The sequence below is a fragment of the Rhipicephalus sanguineus genome, chromosome 1 (assembly GCF_013339695.2).
Source record: "Rhipicephalus sanguineus isolate Rsan-2018 chromosome 1, BIME_Rsan_1.4, whole genome shotgun sequence".
Taxonomy (NCBI): domain Eukaryota; kingdom Metazoa; phylum Arthropoda; class Arachnida; order Ixodida; family Ixodidae; genus Rhipicephalus; species Rhipicephalus sanguineus.
In genome coordinates this window covers 169,642,523-169,660,042 of record NC_051176.1, presented here as the reverse complement: position 1 = coordinate 169,660,042, position 17,520 = coordinate 169,642,523, and the positions used below count along the sequence as shown (strand labels likewise).

Genomic DNA, 17,520 nt, shown 5'->3' with positions numbered 1-17,520 from the left:
TTGAGTTGAGGGAGAAAGCTGCGGAACGTGACCTCTATAATTTGGTAACACCACTTAGACTTGACGGATTCGAAAAATTTTTGCGGCATATGACTCGTGAAGAGTCATACGTCAATAATGAGACTATTCCAATATAACTAAGAAAGGTGTTGCAGGGCCCCTTTAAAGAGACTTCTGGTAATACACTCGTTCTGAATTGTCATGGTGATATGTTCAAAAAGCGAGCGTTCTGTACATGCCATGACAACACTTCCACCAGTAGAAAAAAACTAAGCTTGTGCAAATATTCGAGCACTTCGAATATTTCGCTTGGATTGGAATTTAAATTCTTGGAAATTTCGAAGTATTCGAAATGAACGAATAGGTGTGTATTAGTCTGTATGGAACCCCCCCCCCCCCCTGTAAAGGTGGTTTCACTGCAGTGGAGGGTTGCTATACCGTGAATACGTGTTTCCAGGAAAAATCTGCACTGCCGTGAAGCCCCACTTCAAGGTTAAATGAACATATTATCCTCATATTGATTCATCATTTTTTAAGTTTAAAAGCTTATATACCAGCTTATGTGCTCTAAGTATAGTAAATTTTAAAACATATTTTACTGGTTATCACGTGCATTCTACCAAAAGTCAAATTCTGCTACTATTCAAAGTTGCTTCCACTTCCTTTGAACCAAAAAGAATGAAATTTGTGCATGCCTTGTTTCAATTAAAAAAAAAATATTGTGCAGGTTAGTTGGGTCATGACAAACATGCTCATTTTTCTTTATATGTGATAGATACTATTTGAATTCAATTCGAAATTATTTGTCCAAATTGCTATTTGCTTCGAACCTAAAATTTACTATTCGCACAAGCCTAGAAAAAAACCCTCTCAAATGGAACTGCGGTGGCAGGATGTAATGTTGCTCACTCATATATTCTAATTTTAATTCGCAAAGGTTTAAACATAGTTTAGGTGACATTCTTGATCATTACTTTGTTGTATCTACTCATAAAATGTGAAAGTATATCATATGTTGGTATAGAAACACTTGAGAATAATGCTTAGTGAAAAAGAAGTCAAAACCGGTCCTGTTGAATGGGTGTGCTTTAGATGAACTTAAACTGAGCAGGTAGATAATTTGCACAAAAAAATTTCTGCTCTCCTGCACATCCATGTGACAGCACATTGTGGTGATACATGGGAGCATTCCGAAACTATTACAGGGTACACACACTGCTGCTGACATGGTGGTAGAGTGGACAAATGACTTGTCCGGCATCCTCACCACACATCTGTATGTCTATACAGCTGCACAGCGATGTGCTACTGAGCAAAAACAGGTGCCATTTCATTATTGAAACACAGCACCTGCTGCCCCTTGTGGCCATTCTTTGTTAGCTAGTTGCTTGCAGTGCCTCGACTGCTAAGCTAATGCCATAAGGGCGTTCTTCGTACCCGCTACGCTCCTGATTGTGCACGGGTGCCAAGGATGCGGCACTCGTGAATGGTCAGGATACGTATTTAACAGGTAAGCATATTAAGGTGGGGTGAGACTTTTTTAAGAAGAAGAAGAAGAAATGATTTTATTCATTCGAAAAAGATAATACATAGGAAAAATAATATACAGAAGGAGGTCCCAAAGCTCTAGGCTGCAAGGGGACCTCCTGTGCTGGTTAAACAAAAGTTAGTTTCAAAATTGCGCTGTACAGCAGTGGTAATACAAGCTACGGCTATAAAATCTGCAAGGTATTTTAAAGGTAGACGCAGGTTGCAAATTAGTTCCAAATTATGTTTAGTCTTTCTTTTTTAGTTTTTTTTACATATGTACTTTTTTAAGATCTGCTCTATGCAGAGCATTGCAGTTTTGCACAATGGTAGCCACTAATGTTTTACAGAAGAGGAACTAAAATTGTGGGCTACAAAAAGTAGATTTGTTATATATAACAAATCTACAAAAAGTAGATTTGTTATATATTTTTTTTTTACGTTGTCGATGTATGAAAATCGCTGCTTACGAATGTTTTTTTTATATACTAAAAAATACAGATGCACTTAGGCTATTGATTCTAGTTCATTTATGTAGGTTTCACTAATTAACATATGTGAGAATTTTCGTTTGCTTATGCTTGATAGTTTCCGAGAAAAAGGTACACAAACTCAAAAAATATTGTTTTGAGATAAACACAGAAATTGCATAAGGGTACACGGGCATTTGCTGTCAGCATGTCAAAGAAAAAGGAACAAAAATTATTTTTGAAAGCGCGAATGCCCAAGTGTGATATATTTTCTGAAAGATAAAGGAAGTCTCACCCCGCTTTAAGCACCCGGCGGTGTTCCTAGGCTTGGCTTTCAGAAAAAGGTCTGTGGAAGGAAAGTGGTCACTGTAGGTGCAAAGTACCGTAGGCGAGCCCAAGTCCGAGTGATGGCCAAATATAGCAGACAAGATCAAATTATACACACACTCACCAGGTCAAGATTACACCCTGCCGCCCTGGGTTCATGATGAAATGTGATTGACTGCTCGGTTATTTATTTATTTATTTATTTATTAATACTGTCAACCCTCTGTTGAGGGTCCTTACAGGGAGGGTAGAAATAAATGCCAAAAAAAAGACAGGCAGACAGGTATGTCAAGTGGCAGCGCAATCATTTAAATACATGTCTAACAATTTTTCAAATTGGCAAACATCACTTGCATTTACTACACAGCTTGGTAACACATTCCAAAGTTCAATCACAGCTGGGAAAAAAGAATGACGAAACACATCACTGCGAGCGAAATATGGTAATAAAGCATAATTGTGATTAACACGCCTGCTTCGTTTCCCTGGCAGCTTCAAGTACTCATCTTTGTTAATTTTCAGCTGTCCATGCAGTATCCTAAAAAAAACTTTCAGCCGGTTCTTTTGCCTTCGTGCTTCTAGTGGTTCCAGTTCACATGACTCTAACATCTGCGTGACAGAATCCAACCGGTGGTACTTTGTGCATATGAAGCGCACGGCACGGCGTTGAACTTTTTCCAATTTCTTTTTCAGGCTGTCCTGATGAGGACTCCACACGACCGAGGCATATTCTAGTACTGGTCTAATGAAAGTTTTATAAGCCACCAGTTTTATATCTCGTGTAGCTTGGTGCAATTTTTGCCTTAAGGAGCCTAGTCTTTGATTCGCTTTCGAGCACACATTTTCGATGTGTGTATGCCATGCCAGATTTTGCGTAAGAGTGACACCTAAATATTTAAATTGGTTAGCATGTACTAATGAATTACCATCGATACTGTAGTGAAAAGACATAACGTTTGCTTTTTTAGTCATATGTGTGTATGTTGACTTAGTGTTGTTTATTTTCATACCCCATAAATTACACCATTCGCTGAAATTTTCCAAACAACGACTAATTCTGACTTGATCGTGTGCGCTCCTTACAGTAGAATAAATTAGACAATCATCTGCAAAAAGTTTCACTCTTACCGGCTGTTCGACTACTCGAAAGATATCATTGATATATATAAGGAATAACAAGGGGCCCAATACCGAACCCTGGGGGACACCTGAAAACACTTGGAGTGGACTCGACGAACCGCCATTTAAATGTACCGTCTGTGTTCGATCATTTAAGTATTCTTTTATCCAAGTCACTAATTTGTTATCGATACCAATTTCTCGAAGTTTAAAGATTAGCTTATCATGAGGCACTTTATCAAAGGCCTTTGAAAAATCTATACAAATGACATCAATCTGTTGCTTCTCATCTAAGGCAGCAGCAAAATCATGAACAACTTCAATTAATTGTGTAACAGTGGATAGTCCAACACGGAAGCCATGCTGGGATGCGCAAAGTAAGGTGTTCTGTTCTAGATATTGTAAAATGTGTTTTGCGATGATGTGTTCTAAGAGCTTGCAACTAATACACGTGAGTGAAATGGGGCGGTAATTGTTTACAAGTTTCCGATCACCACCTTTGTATACCGGTATAACAACTGCCCTGCGCCAGTCCATGGGTAAGGAATGCGTATGCAATGATTTCTCAAATATTATCGTTAGGTAATACGACATCCATTCAGCATAGCGTTTCAGGAATTCAGGACAGATCTGGTCAGGCCCACTAGATTTTTTCCCATCTAGGTTCAGCAGCAGTTCAAAGACTCCCTCTCGTTTAATTACAAGTTCTTTCATTGGAAAATGTATGAGATACCCTAAGTGCTCACCCACATTAGTGTTCGTATTGTTAGTAAACACAGACTGGAAAAAAAAGTTGAAATGTTCAGCAATGTCAACTGTTCTCGTTAACATTCCTGTGCCCTTTACGATTTCTTCAATTTTATCTTTTTTACTGCTGAGATACCTCCAGAATTTCTGTGGGGAATTCTTTAAGAATCCTGTTAATGTTTTGTCAAAAAACTGTTTTTTGGATAGTGTCAAATTCCGCCTCAATTCTGCGCGAAGTCTCGATATTTCCTCAGAGCCCTTTTTCTTTTTGCGCAGCCGCTTTAACTTTCTTTTCATATGAATTTGGTTATTCACCACATCCTGTCACTGTTGAGAAATGGGAAGGCAGAATAAGTGAACCCTTGCGCAATGGCAGTGAGGTACACTTCGACCACCACAACTTAGAAATTGCAGTATTTTCTTCTGTTCTCTTTGCACTTCTTTTGTATTATATTATTTGTATATTATATTATGTTATATTATATTATATTATATTGTATTATATTATATTATTTTTATTATATTATATTATATTATTTGCCGGCTGAGCTGACAGTTGTGTATCTTTGTTTTGAAACAAAGGAATGGGTGCCTATCATCACAAGGGACATCCAGAGGCAACGACGTCAGGCAGCACAGCCTCCATTCAGTGATGCCTACTTCTGTGGAATGCCTTCAAAGCGAAGAAAGGTGGGCCATAAAGTAATTTCCTGTGCCTAGCTTAATGTGTTACTTTCATTCATTCGGCATATGTGCTTTCCCGCTTCCTGCAAAGTGCTATCGTCCTTGTGTTGCTTTGCCTGTGTACACTGTCCGACATCATTTCTTTTTTGGTTTTGTCAAAAAGTGTCGTGGTAGCCTTCATAGGTTTAAAAAAAGTTTTTTGAGTGGTTGCGCTTGAGCTCATTAGGTATTACGAAGAGTTTTCCAAACGGTGGTGCAGTGAAAGTCACATTGTTGGTTCACTTAACCATTCTAAAGTTAGTACAGAATAGCTGTTGAGAAAGGAGAAATAGACAACCACCAGTTTGTAGCACAAAGCCACAAGGAAATGCATACGGATTTCTCAGAAAGAAAGCTTCTTAGTTGCCAAAAAATTCATCCTGGTCCGGGGATTGAACTCTGGACCAACGGCTAAGAAAGGTGTACACAATTACATCCTGTCATAACTTCGAATTGATCTGGGCTCACGATACTATACAGACGTTGATGTGCAGTGTTCAATTAATGAAATGAAGATTGTGAAACCTGATTTTCAATGCATTTTTCACTTCAGTAAAGTATACACACTTTCAGTCAAAGTTAGGGTGGGGAAAACAACCTTGTTCTACATCAACATACGATCCAAAATTTTCTGAAGGCTATATAATGCAGATTGTCATGCCTGTTTTGCTGGTCATTGTGCATATATATATCATAATGTTGCCCAGAAACGCTTGAGGTTGAGCTAATTTACAACAAACTGTAATATAACAGAACCATTCACACACTAGTTGGGCACTTAGTAAGGCCCTCTCAGAGGTGTGTACAATTTGGAAAGGTCTATTGGCTGACTGCCTGCATCAAATCACATTTTTGGGGCTGCTAACCAAACATCTACTTCAAGTTTTATTACATTGCTCACATTTGGCTGCAAGACATGATTCCTTTGCAAGTCTAATGAAGACGTTTCACTAGTTGAATGTGATGGTCATGAAATGGGCAGCTTGACAAAAGGTCCACCCTATATAGTGATGCAGAGACTGTGTCTTTTTGTATTTGCAGATCATGAATGGCAGTGGTGCAGCAGCTGAGAACGCTGGTTCCTTGACTGAGGCATTGCAGCGTGCTGTGCAGCGTGCGGGTGTACGGGCCCCACGCAGTGGCATGGAAGCATTTTTGTCTGAAGCACGCCAGAACCCATCTCTTCAGGCAGCTCACAAGTTGCAGTTGCGACAGGCCGTACGGGAGCGACTCTCCTCTGACCCAGATTTTCGGGCTGACCGCTTCCCTAATGCCCACAAGTTCTACTATAGCGCAGACCCATAGTGTATCAGGGAAATGGGGATAAAATGAGGGGAGGAGGGAGCCACTGCCTTGGTAGCCTGCTTGACCTACAGGGGCTGCAATCTACATGAGCACAAGTCATCTGTAATGGCCTTTTGCTCATGTAATTTGAGCTGCCACTGGTGAAATGCTGCATCATTGAAATCCAGAAGCAGAGCCCCACCTGGAAATAAATGGAGCCAGTGTCACTGTGGGCATTGCAAGGCTGTCATAGGAAAATGCTAGTAGAGTTGCTGTGTACAAAGGTGTTCACTTTGCCCTCCTATATCCCTTGTTGTGGTACTAGTTGTCACCTGCCTTCTCAGGCAGCAAGTGCTGTAAGCGACAACTACATTCTACTTTCGATATAAGTGGGATAAGCCTTTAACCTTTGCATAAGAAAACTGTGTACCTTTAAATTTGAAATGTGAGAAAACTGCCCCAGTCTTTGCCATTGATATGAAATAGAAGTTCTTGAAAGTACACATTTCTTAAGGGCCAATCCATTTGTGGCTCAAAATTGATGAAAAGGCAGTGGAACAAAAGCGCTTATCAGGCAATCCCAAATTACTGATATCTGTCACAACCAGTTGCCATTCATATTTGCTGTATGAACTCCAAACATAAGTATAACAGCCTATGCTAAAGCAAGGTTGGGTATACTGCAGTAGCAGGAAAGCTATGATATGGTTATAATGCTCTTCATTTCAACATTCATGTCCGTGCTGAAATCAAAGTAGCACGGAATAAATGGTGCTTTCTCAGAACTTAAAAGTTGCACAATAGTAGATTTCTTTGGTGGTGCCTCCTACTTGCTGTGCATCTAAAGCTGTACTTCTGTATTAATTGGTGTGTGCACCTAGAACCAGAGGAGGTTCTTGTAGTTGTGTTGCTTCCTACTTTCTAATTAATTCTCTATGCTCAATTCTGGCACAAAAAGATTTGCTCTTAATGTATGCCTGTACAGGGTATCCAAGTTTAAGTAAAAGGAGAAAAGTACTGACAAACTAGCAGCATTTGGTCACCTGTCCTCTTACACCACCATGATATTCTTGTGTGTTGGTTACCTGGTTAATTAGATGTGAAACAATAAATTTTTAAGCTAATGTATGTGACTTCAAACTAAAAAGTTTTATTGTGCCCATAAAACATCCTCTTCAGTCATATACAGCATGTTATGTTCTATGCAATTATTTTTTTCCATATGTACATGTCAGTGCACCTTAACACTGTCCCCAGAATTTTTTTATGGAACAAACTCTATTCATTGCCTGATGTGGCAATCACCTGGCTGTGATTGAGCTCTCTAAGTGTGGAAGTCAGTGCAGACAACCTGCTACTTTCAGGCTCTTGCTAAGTCAAGCAGTGAGTGTAGATAATTATCTGCTTTTTCTGGGGGGTTGCTGGTTTCATAGTGCATGGGCATGAATCACCTGGTGCTATTCATGTTTTGCATGCTACGAGTCAAGTGCAGAAAAAGTTACATGGGACATAGTGGACTGGAATAACTGAAGGGTATGTCTTGTAGTGCAGTAATAACTTTATCACATCAAAACTCATGCCCTTTATTAAGAAAGAGTGGGGGTGGAAGAGTACTGATGAGTAAACACTGCAGGCCCTGTGGGCTTTTTTGCACCATTTTTTATAACAGCTTCGCTAACATTGGCAGGGACACTACGTATAGCAGTGATCACAGAAATAGAAGTAAAGTGAACGCTTATGTACACTATTTTTTTATTGTTTGAATGAGAAATTGTAAAACCAGAAAGACCACTTCTTTTTTATGCATAGTGTATCACTGAATATTATTTCTTTAGTGTTTTCTATAGCATGTTATGAAAATGAAAATCCACCAACCTACAGAAGTGGCAGTCTTCTACGTATTTTTGCCTGGCATTTTGCTTACATTACTTGATTGTGTGAGTTTCAGACAGAGTGGATAAAAAAAGTTACTAACTGTAGTTTAACTGAATTCATTTGCTGTGTATGTTGTAAAGGACAAATATGCAGGTTGTTTGGAAATTGTGACCCACCCAAAGATGTGCATTTGACTATGTAGTTTTAAGTGTTGATAAGCTGATCGACACATTCCTACACTTCGTGTTATGTTAAGCATATGTATGTATAGAAGGTTGGAGGTTTAAGAGTTGAGATCTGTGAAAAAAAAATTAAATGTGCATTGTCATTGTGTTAGATCACCATTTAAAGAAAAATAAAGACATTTTACGTGAGCTTTTGACTTTTGGCCTGGCATTGTAAATAGTGCGCATCCTTGCTAATGCAGAGTATACTGCACAATAGAAGTGTCCGTGTGTTTGGAGTAGCCTGAAAATCTACATTATATGACCTAGCCAACGGACTGCATGGGGTTGAGACGAACGTAATCGCCATGCATCTCGTATTGGCACAGTATTGTTCCGAGCCATATAGAGCAAGTCATAATGTTTTTCTAATCTGCCAAGTTCTTTAAAGATTTCTTAATGAACTTTTCAAATAGTAACTCTAACGAAAAATCTTCAGTACAAAAGTTGTAGCGCTTGCTCATATTACAGTAAGAGATCTAGAGTTAATTTTAGCCCAGCTGCTGGATCCTTTTGTGATAGCAAGTGATTTCAGTACAAATAACAAACCATGGGAAAGCAAAATAAACGCAAAGGCCTACATCCTTATTAACAACTTGTCTTAAATACTGGTGCTGCGACCTACTTCTCCTGCAGTACAGGAGCTCTGAGCTGCCTGGATCTAGTGCTGTGCTCTCCATCCGTATTTGCTGATTTTCTATGGAAGGTAAGAGATAATCCTGACGGTAGTGACTGTATGCCTGCTGTCATAAAACTAACATCCGTGCTCTCTAGCATACCCTCTAGACCACCCCGTCGGGAACGTCATCTAGTGGACTGGCCTCTCTCTCCATCAAAAAATCCAGTCTGGAGAAAGAAATTTCAAATTACCTAAGCATAGGTTATATGAATGAGAGGATTACTGCTTGCATACTTTCTGTGGCCAAACAGGCTATCCCTCAATGTTCTGGCTGCTCTGCGAGAAAACAAACTGTTTTGGATAAAGGAGCGCACAGAAACTAAGGAACTGCAACATAAAGCCTGGGGATCCCCCACGCAAGCCACAAACACAAGCTATAATCTTCTCTAAAAAAAGCAAAAACGAAAGCAAGGTACATCTGCAAGCAAACAGTAAAAAATTCCTGGAAAAGTTATGTACCGTCAGTAAATAGCTCTACAACATCCAAGAGAATGTGAAATCGGGGTCGCAAGTTGTACCTAGGGGTGATGTTCCCTGTGCGTTTCCCATGCTCTCAATCCTAGGCACACAAGCTTACAGGAACAAGCAGATATATTGGGGCAATATTTCCATGCCATATCCAGCTAGGCATACTATTCGGCAACATTTTATTGATTTATATGGACCCTCGAGGCACATTTTCACCGTCGCCGTCATGTTCCATGTAAAGTCCGAATCAACAGCATCACCCCGCATGTCGTATGTTCTATGTGCGAGCGAGAGCTTGCAAAGGCTGCAGATTGGTGTGGCTCAATCAGAGATGAAACACGCCGGCCAGCTCCTTTGGGCCTAGGAGCATGGAGGGGCTGTATCGCTCGGGCAGCAACTGCAAACTTTGGTCAAAAGGGCGCTGGCATGCACGCTATCTTGACTGAGATCAGTAGACTGCTCCTACCTTTGTACGTGCTATGCTCTCACCGCTTACTTCGCTTTGAGGCGACAGACGGCACGAAAACTGCTTCACTTACTGGAGCGGCTGTATTCCCTATTGCATTCATTGCTTTGCCCTTGTGGCAAAACTGCGACTCTTTAAAAATATGAACAGTCAGCAGAAAGAGCTGCAGAGTATCCTTAAGCATATTCTTATGAGATGAAAACACGAAAGCGTTTCTTTTGGTGTTGCAAAGTCTCTATGCATGCTGCTGCAACATTGTCTCCACAGAAGTTGAAGGCCAACTGCTATGGTGAACAAGGGTGCGCTCCCTTTGTAGATGCTACATCAATGGCCACGTGTTGCAGACATCGGCACATTTACGAGGTCCTGTGCGCTTCCTTCTCCCCTTCAAGTCTGGCCTTCCCCTTCTGCCGCCGAGATTTTCTTTTCCAATGCCACGGCTGCAGGTGGTTGCTGCGGCACTTGTTGGCACCGGCATATATTCCTGTGGGAGGGGCCACGTGCTTTCTGGACATGGCTTTTGCAGATGCCTTTTTGTGTGCGCACTTTTGCTAACCTAGCCACGGAACATATTCACATTAAAAACAAAAGGTTGCAACCACAGTAAGTTCTGACAGACTGTATAATACCCCTTTCATGCTGCTTGATATCAACAGAGTGCTTCCTGCAGGCAGAAAGACAGCACCTGGTCCTGACAGAAAACATTATACAATGCTTGTCCATTTGTCCCCAGTAGCAGTGGAGGTCTTGCTTGATTTCTTTAGAAACGGGAAAAATGCTAAGTGAATGGAAGAAAGCTATCGTAATCCCATTCTTGAAGACTGGAAAGCAGCCTACACTATAAAGCAGCTACAGACCAATAATACTCGCAAGCTGTCTCACAAGATCCTATAAAAGCATTATAAATAGCAGATTAACTTATGTTCTTTACAGGCAAGTCACCGATAAACACTCGTTTATTAATCCAGGATGTGGCACAGTGCGACGTTAATAAATTTGGGGCAAAGGAAGGCCCACCGCAAGACCGATAGAGTATGCACACCTCTGGCACTATTGGCTAACCATAAAAAGGGTCCACCGAGCGCACGAGAAAGAAGCTTAGGAGTAAGGACCCCATTTAACCAACTCGTAGCAGGCTTGTGAGTATCTCTCTGCAGCAAAGAAAAGCTCAAGTGGAGAGGGTGCCCAAAGGCCATGAGTGCAGCCAATCGAGACGCATCCTGATGACGTTTGCTAGCATGGTGACGACACCAGAAAGAATTAGCACAGTTTGCACGGGAAAGTAAGTGCGGCTGCACTAGCCATGTCCACCTTGATGCCACATGGCGGTGGTTCTTGGTGATGGAGTTGTCTCAATCCCCACAGCCGATAGCCAGCCCCCCAGGGTTGGAGGGTTGTGGAGACCAAGTTGCAACAATGCAGATGATGGCCACGTGCTCTCATGACCAATCTTCATGCACTCGTGCAATGTACACTGTGTGCCGCTTCATGTAGAAATGACAAGGGTGGAACTAAAAGCTGCACATACCAAAAAGTGTCTTGAAAAAATCCAGCTACTGTAGGGAGCCTACTTCATGAAAGTTGGCTTCTTTGGAAACTCTGTGCCGAGAGTCATCGCTCGGACGGGTCTTGGAGAAACGGTGGTGGGGCAGCATTAGAGGAGGTGTGGCAAAATAAACAAATATATTTTTCAATTACCACTCACTCACTCACAGAAATTGTATTTGGTGGAGCTCACTTGGACTAGCTCATCAAAATTACCAGTCACCCTCCATGGTAGCTTAGCATCTATGTGTTCGGTGCTATGTACACAGGTGCTTCCCAAACACGGTGGCCAAATTTCACTGGGGACGAAATGTAAAATGCCTCATTTACTTAGATTTAGGTGCACATTAAAGAACCTCAGGTGGTCAAAATTAATACGGAAACCTTCACTACAGTGTAGCTCAATATTGTTGTAATTTTTGCGCATAAAACCCCAGAACTTAATCCTCAGTCAACATCACAGAGACTCAGTCGCCAGAAATCTACTCAGTCAGGCACACTCGCACTTGCAAGTGAGTTGACTCACAAGGTGATTAATGGGGGAGTTTTGTTAACTATGCATATGCCTGCTTTTTGCTGCAATATCTGCCGAGGTTCCAATATATTTTGCATCATATAAGAATGCCTGAAATAAGTAACTGTACATTCACAGGCAGTGAGTGGGTTCTCATGTTCATATCATGGTCTTGTGCACTCTGCCAATTACTTGGATTGCCAACATTTCATCGCCATGCTTGTAGGCACTGCGCCTCTAGCAATTGCTTTTCTGCCAAGGCCCACTTCATTCATTTGATAAACAAAATAGATGTCCTTTTTGTTTTTCATAGGCATACTGACAGCTTTCAGTTCAGCTTTCCACTATACGATCAATAAACTTGGCAAGCACACTTATTGTGGCTGCCAAGCAAGTGGATTCTGGCTCCTTCACATGTTGTAAGCAATCAAAATAATGGGGGGGGCGGTGGGGGGGAGATTTGGAAAACTATAAGGTACAACTCTGTATGCTTATGGTAGTACGAGTTGAAAAGCAGTGCACAGGCATTCCGTCTTTGTTAAGCATTTTCCAAAGTCATAGCAGTCCATCAAAATACTGCAAATGCAGTGGCAGCACAGTGGCATACAAAATCAGAGGTCAGGATTTTTCCACATTATCATGTCTTGCCACTAGAGAAGTGTAACATCTTGTTAATGAGATGGGATGAATTTACAAAGCCAGAGCTATTCCTTCTGCCTAAATTTTTTTTAAGATAGTGAACACCCTGACCATAAATTGGCACTTGCGCATTAACATAGCGATGTCAGGAACCATGCATCAAAAATGACTGTTTTTTTATTAGTTCAAACCTAAAACACTGAATCTATTCATGACATTCAGTCACATCACAGTCCTTTGATACTTTTTGGGACTCTGGCCACATCATATCCCCTTCAGCGGTGGTGTGTACAATTGTACACATCAACTACGGAGGTGCTTCACGCAGCAAGTTTCTTCAAATAGCTTGAAACACAGTGTGCACGTTCGTGCAGGCTCCCTGAATGGACAACTAGTGGACATTTGACTTCATTGTGCTGCATATTGCTACAGAGGATCACTTTGCTGGAGACACTGCCATGTTCAATGATCATACAACGTGCCACGTTCCAGGACCAACATCAAGATTTTTTTTTTCTTTGCTTGAAACAAATACAACCAAAAAACCAACTGTGCATGTATTTTGGGCCTAATATTTGATTCGTTTTATACACTGATTGAAGCTGACTGATTGCAGAATAATTAGATATTTAATTACACACTAATTAACATTAATTACGGAAACTCGCACAAAACAACACATTCCATTTTCTTTCTTGGAATGTAATACTGAGTGCCTTGGAATCATGCCATGCGAATCTGATGCATTTGCAGACAGTGCATCATAATTCGCACCTGAATCCATCCTGGTAAAGCATTAACAATAAAATAAGTAAAAGACGTAAACTTTATTAGGAACATCAGATTGCTATGATGAGTGAACTGATATTTTGAGCTCAGAGATCCCAGTTTGCCACTGAGTGTGAGCCATTTTTTATTAATGTCCTTGTGTTACCTCATCATGCATCTCAGCCATGTATATGTAATTAAGACAAGGTTGTTTTCCCTGTTATAGTATGATTTTGTTGAACTATAGTTTATTCAGTAATATGATGTAGTTATATGAAATATGGCAGGCTCAACTACTTTGTGACATTCACTCTAAACATTTAACTGGAATCTGGATGCTGCATGCTCTGCTAGACTATACTAGCAATACTTGTTTGATCAGCATATGAGTTATGGAAGCTAATTCGAAAGAAAAAGACTAAAGATGTCCAAGGGTTCACCGCAAATTCAAATTCCTGAGCAGTGGTGCATATTTTACTTAGAGGAGACATGATGCATGACAGAATAGGCCCCATGCCGCCCTTGAAGAAAACAAGCAGAGGTCAGCAACATCTAGCAAATGTGAGAAGACTAATGGCAATGATGCAGACATGCTCAATCATTGCCACTGCACTGAGAAGAAAAGCTGATTTAGGACTGGACTGCCTCTACGCGTTAGAACATAAACGTGGTGCAAACACCACCTATATCCAGTAAAAAGGTGTTGAGTGGGCTTTAGCCAATTGTTGCAGCTGCTGGTGCAACACTCTCCAAGATAAATATCCTACGCTGCTATGACATCTACGGTGCCTGAAGGGTAGAATTCTCGGCAGCCATCCTGTTGTTGATGCAAGCTGCAAATCTTCACAGCACAATGTGATCTTTCACTTCCTTGTAATTTGCTCGCGAAAAATTTTTGCATTCCAGCACCAATATAGCGAACATCAGAAAGACCATGGAATTGAGTCCATCAAAGCAACTACTGTAAAAGTTTGACTCCGCAGGTAAACCATCTCTCATCTTTTAGCAGCCTCCAAACAGTTAGTGCTGCAGAGGTAACTGCAACTTGTGCCTCTGAAAAGATGTAGCTACTTTTTTTTCTTGGAAACACCATGTGCAGAGCATTATTTCCAGAGTCAGAGATGGAGACACAGCTCTCGCTTAAATGTTCCTTACATATTACTGCCACTTGAATTTTTCTGCTGCACTTTGGAGCAAGTCTAATTTCTATAGCAATCGGCTTTTGCGTCGCCAAGCATCTTAGTCAAGTGCAGTTATTGACGACTTACATCGTCGTACATCGTGTACAGCATTCAAAATACTTATGGTGTTTGAGTGTCCAAATTGATACGACATTGCATTCACTGCAAGGCATAATATGAAAAGTTGTACCAAGCCATGCTCACTGGGACAGCACCATTTGAGCACACAACTGCTCAAAGTTATGTGCAGTGCTGTGCACATAAGTACAGTAACAGTAGAAAAGCTAACACTGAGTCATCTTTACTCACGTTCATCAGTGCCATCAGTACAGTTTGTTTAGCCATTGGATGTAATGAAAGTCATCATTATAAACAGCCCATTTTTATGTCTACTGCAGGATAAAGGCCTCGCCCAATGATATCCAATTTACAGTTTTGTGCAAATAACAAGTTCCAAAGAAAGCACTTGTGATTCCTCTCCTCAGGCTTTTTTTTTCCTCAGGGTAATGAAAGACCAAGTCATAGTGAATAACAGAACCACAGCCAGGATTTTTCAAGGTGAGATGTCCTGTGCACGTACATATACATACAAACCTTAAAAATTTCAGGGGGGGGGGGGGGGGTAGGTTAAACATCCCAGCCCTTGCCCCCACCCCTCTGCAACGTCTATGGTGAATAAGGTGCACAGTTGACACCAGGGCTTAAAGTCGGGGGGGCCCGGCCCCCCTTCCATTTCTTAAGGAGGGGCTGTATGTATGTGCGTATGTATATAGGTCGCTGCCCTCTGAGGGCCCCCACTCCATTGACGGGAGACTTTAAGCCCTGGTTGACACTGTCTTACTTATAAAATGCTTGCAGAAACAGTTTCTGTAAGGCTTATGCATGTCATTGTAAAAAACAAGTTTCAGTGGTATGGTACTGACAAGAGCTCCTTGCATCAGTAGATAAGACCAAAACATACAAGACACCATAACTTTATTATAGGCCATGGATTTTTGAGAACTCTATGAGCTCCCATCAATATGCCTGCTAGAAATTACACAGAATATGCATACAATTCAAATGAACTGAGTAAGTAAGTACTAGGCATCCTAGGTTAGGTGAAGTGGTTCAAGAAATTTGCTGGGTTGTTCCATTAAAAATCTAAGTGCTCTGTGAGTAACTATATAAATTCAACACGGAAGCCAAAAAAAGTAAACTTTGCCAAGACAAGAACAGGAGTGTTGATTTTCAATCCTCTGAATATGAGAAAAAAAAAAAGCTAGCCCTAGTATGTTGAACTGGGGTCACAAATTTAAAATGTTTGGACTATTCATGCTCCTGCAACTAAGTAAACAGTACCTTAAGCAGTAACGCAGATCTTGAAAAGTTATTTTCATGTGCGAAAATTTTGACGGCAGTTCTTCAATTAGGAAAACAGTCTTGCATGACGCTGTTTAGGCCCAGTGCTCACGAACCAGTGACTTCAAGGATCTCATCTTTCAAAAGTGCTTTACGGACAGCTTCGCCTTTCGATGCCAAGATTTCTTCTATGTTCCTGTAAGTAGACAAAGCAGCATCAAACAGAGCAAAGAATGAGCACAATATGCAAAATGTCCATGTTAAAAAAAAAAGTTACAACAGTTCATTTAAATGCTTCTAGTGATTACATAGAAGTTCAGTATAATAGAATGTACTTAATAAATCGGCTTACATTATGCAAATGTACAATTTAACAGCCACAACGTTCAGCACTTCAGCATGTGAAGTATTCGTGAATGAAGGTCGTGGCCTCTATTCACTTTTTTTTTAGTTTCTTATAATTACTCAAAATAAATGTGTGCTTTATGAACTCCTGACAAACTAATCATTCAGGACGATTGTACTACTCTTTTCCAACAGAACAGCTACAACGAGCGTGTTCGCAGAAGGCCAGAAAGTGGTGAATTTTTTTGTTGCCGCTGGTTGGGACACTGCAGCGCTTAAACAATAGGCGAGGAGCGAAGTTCGCACTGCTCGCCGCTACATAGTAATCCAACACCACTGCACACGAACACGGTATGTGACCGAGGTACTTATCACGCATTCCTCGGGTATCTTTTCTTCTATCTGTTTTCAACTAAATTAGCTCCTGTACTAGACAAAACATTGAAAACGTACCTTTTGCCTTCGAGTTCGGGAAACCAGTCCAGGTTATCTGCAATGAGGTGGTGCTTGCTGCAACCGTGGCATTTGACGATGACAACGCCCTTTTCATAGGAGACCTTCGAAATTAGCTTGGTGACTCGTGTTGAGCAGAGTTTGCAAAGGAACGACAGCAGCATACGGCCTTGGAGTTTTGCGACAGGCACCCGGATCTTGTCATTAGTTTCGGACAACGTAGACCCACAGACAGTTTGAGGGCAAGATTTAACATCGGTAGCCGTCGACAACGTCTTCACACATACAACCCGAGTGGTCCTGTGGCAATGAATCTGGTCGCAGTTGGCACCCCAGAAGAAGGATCTTCGCAATTTGTGATGGTGACCCTCTGCAGCGGCACCCGCGTACCCCGCGTAGCAACGTTCACAATGCCTCCAAGGCACGTTGCGGGCTCGCAGGCAAAGAAGCAGGCTTCGCACAAGCATCTTGCTCATCGATCTCGACATCTTCCAAAAGCCAATGTCGACTATTCATGAGCTGGACAGTGTGCCAACGTACGCAGAGCTTTCAACCGAACCTGACAGGCACCATATTTGATTTGCACGCGGTTGCAATGACGTCAAGAATGACGCAAGCGCATCACTTCCATTAGCGCCTCTTTTTTTCAGTGCCGGCGGTCCCAGCATGGAGAAAGAAAATTTTATTCCGAACGAAAGTTTATTTTATTCTCTCCGCGAGTCCCAGTAGAATAGGACAGGTTAGCAGAAGCACAGTGTACAGTCACTCTAGCATGCTCTAGCAGAGGTCACCCAGCAGCATCACCCGCATCGCCTCGAGTTGCCT

General features: G+C 41.4%; 2 protein-coding genes across 3 annotated transcripts in view; one reads left to right on the top strand and one right to left on the bottom strand.

Moving 5' to 3' along the window:
* LOC119402067 (large proline-rich protein BAG6) overlaps nucleotides 1–8,446 on the top strand; it is a 170,261-nt gene extending 161,815 nt beyond the window's left edge. For both annotated transcript variants that reach the window (XM_037669174.2, XM_037669158.2), the window contains 2 exons: nucleotides 4,773–4,880; nucleotides 5,955–8,446. In XM_037669174.2, coding sequence (XP_037525102.1) covers nucleotides 4,773–4,880; nucleotides 5,955–6,218 — 372 coding nt within the window. In that variant the 3' untranslated portion in view covers nucleotides 6,219–8,446. The remainder of the gene's footprint in view (nucleotides 1–4,772; nucleotides 4,881–5,954) is intronic.
* Nucleotides 8,447–15,514: 7,068 nt separating this feature from the next.
* LOC119402060 (uncharacterized) lies at nucleotides 15,515–17,283 on the bottom strand. The gene is made up of 2 exons (XM_037669145.2): nucleotides 16,696–17,283; nucleotides 15,515–16,093 (listed from the first exon to the last, which is right to left on the bottom strand). The coding sequence occupies exons 1-2, from the start codon at nucleotides 17,181–17,183 to the stop codon at nucleotides 16,006–16,008; spliced, it is 576 nt and encodes a 191-aa protein (XP_037525073.1). The 5' UTR covers nucleotides 17,184–17,283; the 3' UTR covers nucleotides 15,515–16,005.
* Between the last annotated feature and the right edge of the window lie 237 nt (nucleotides 17,284–17,520).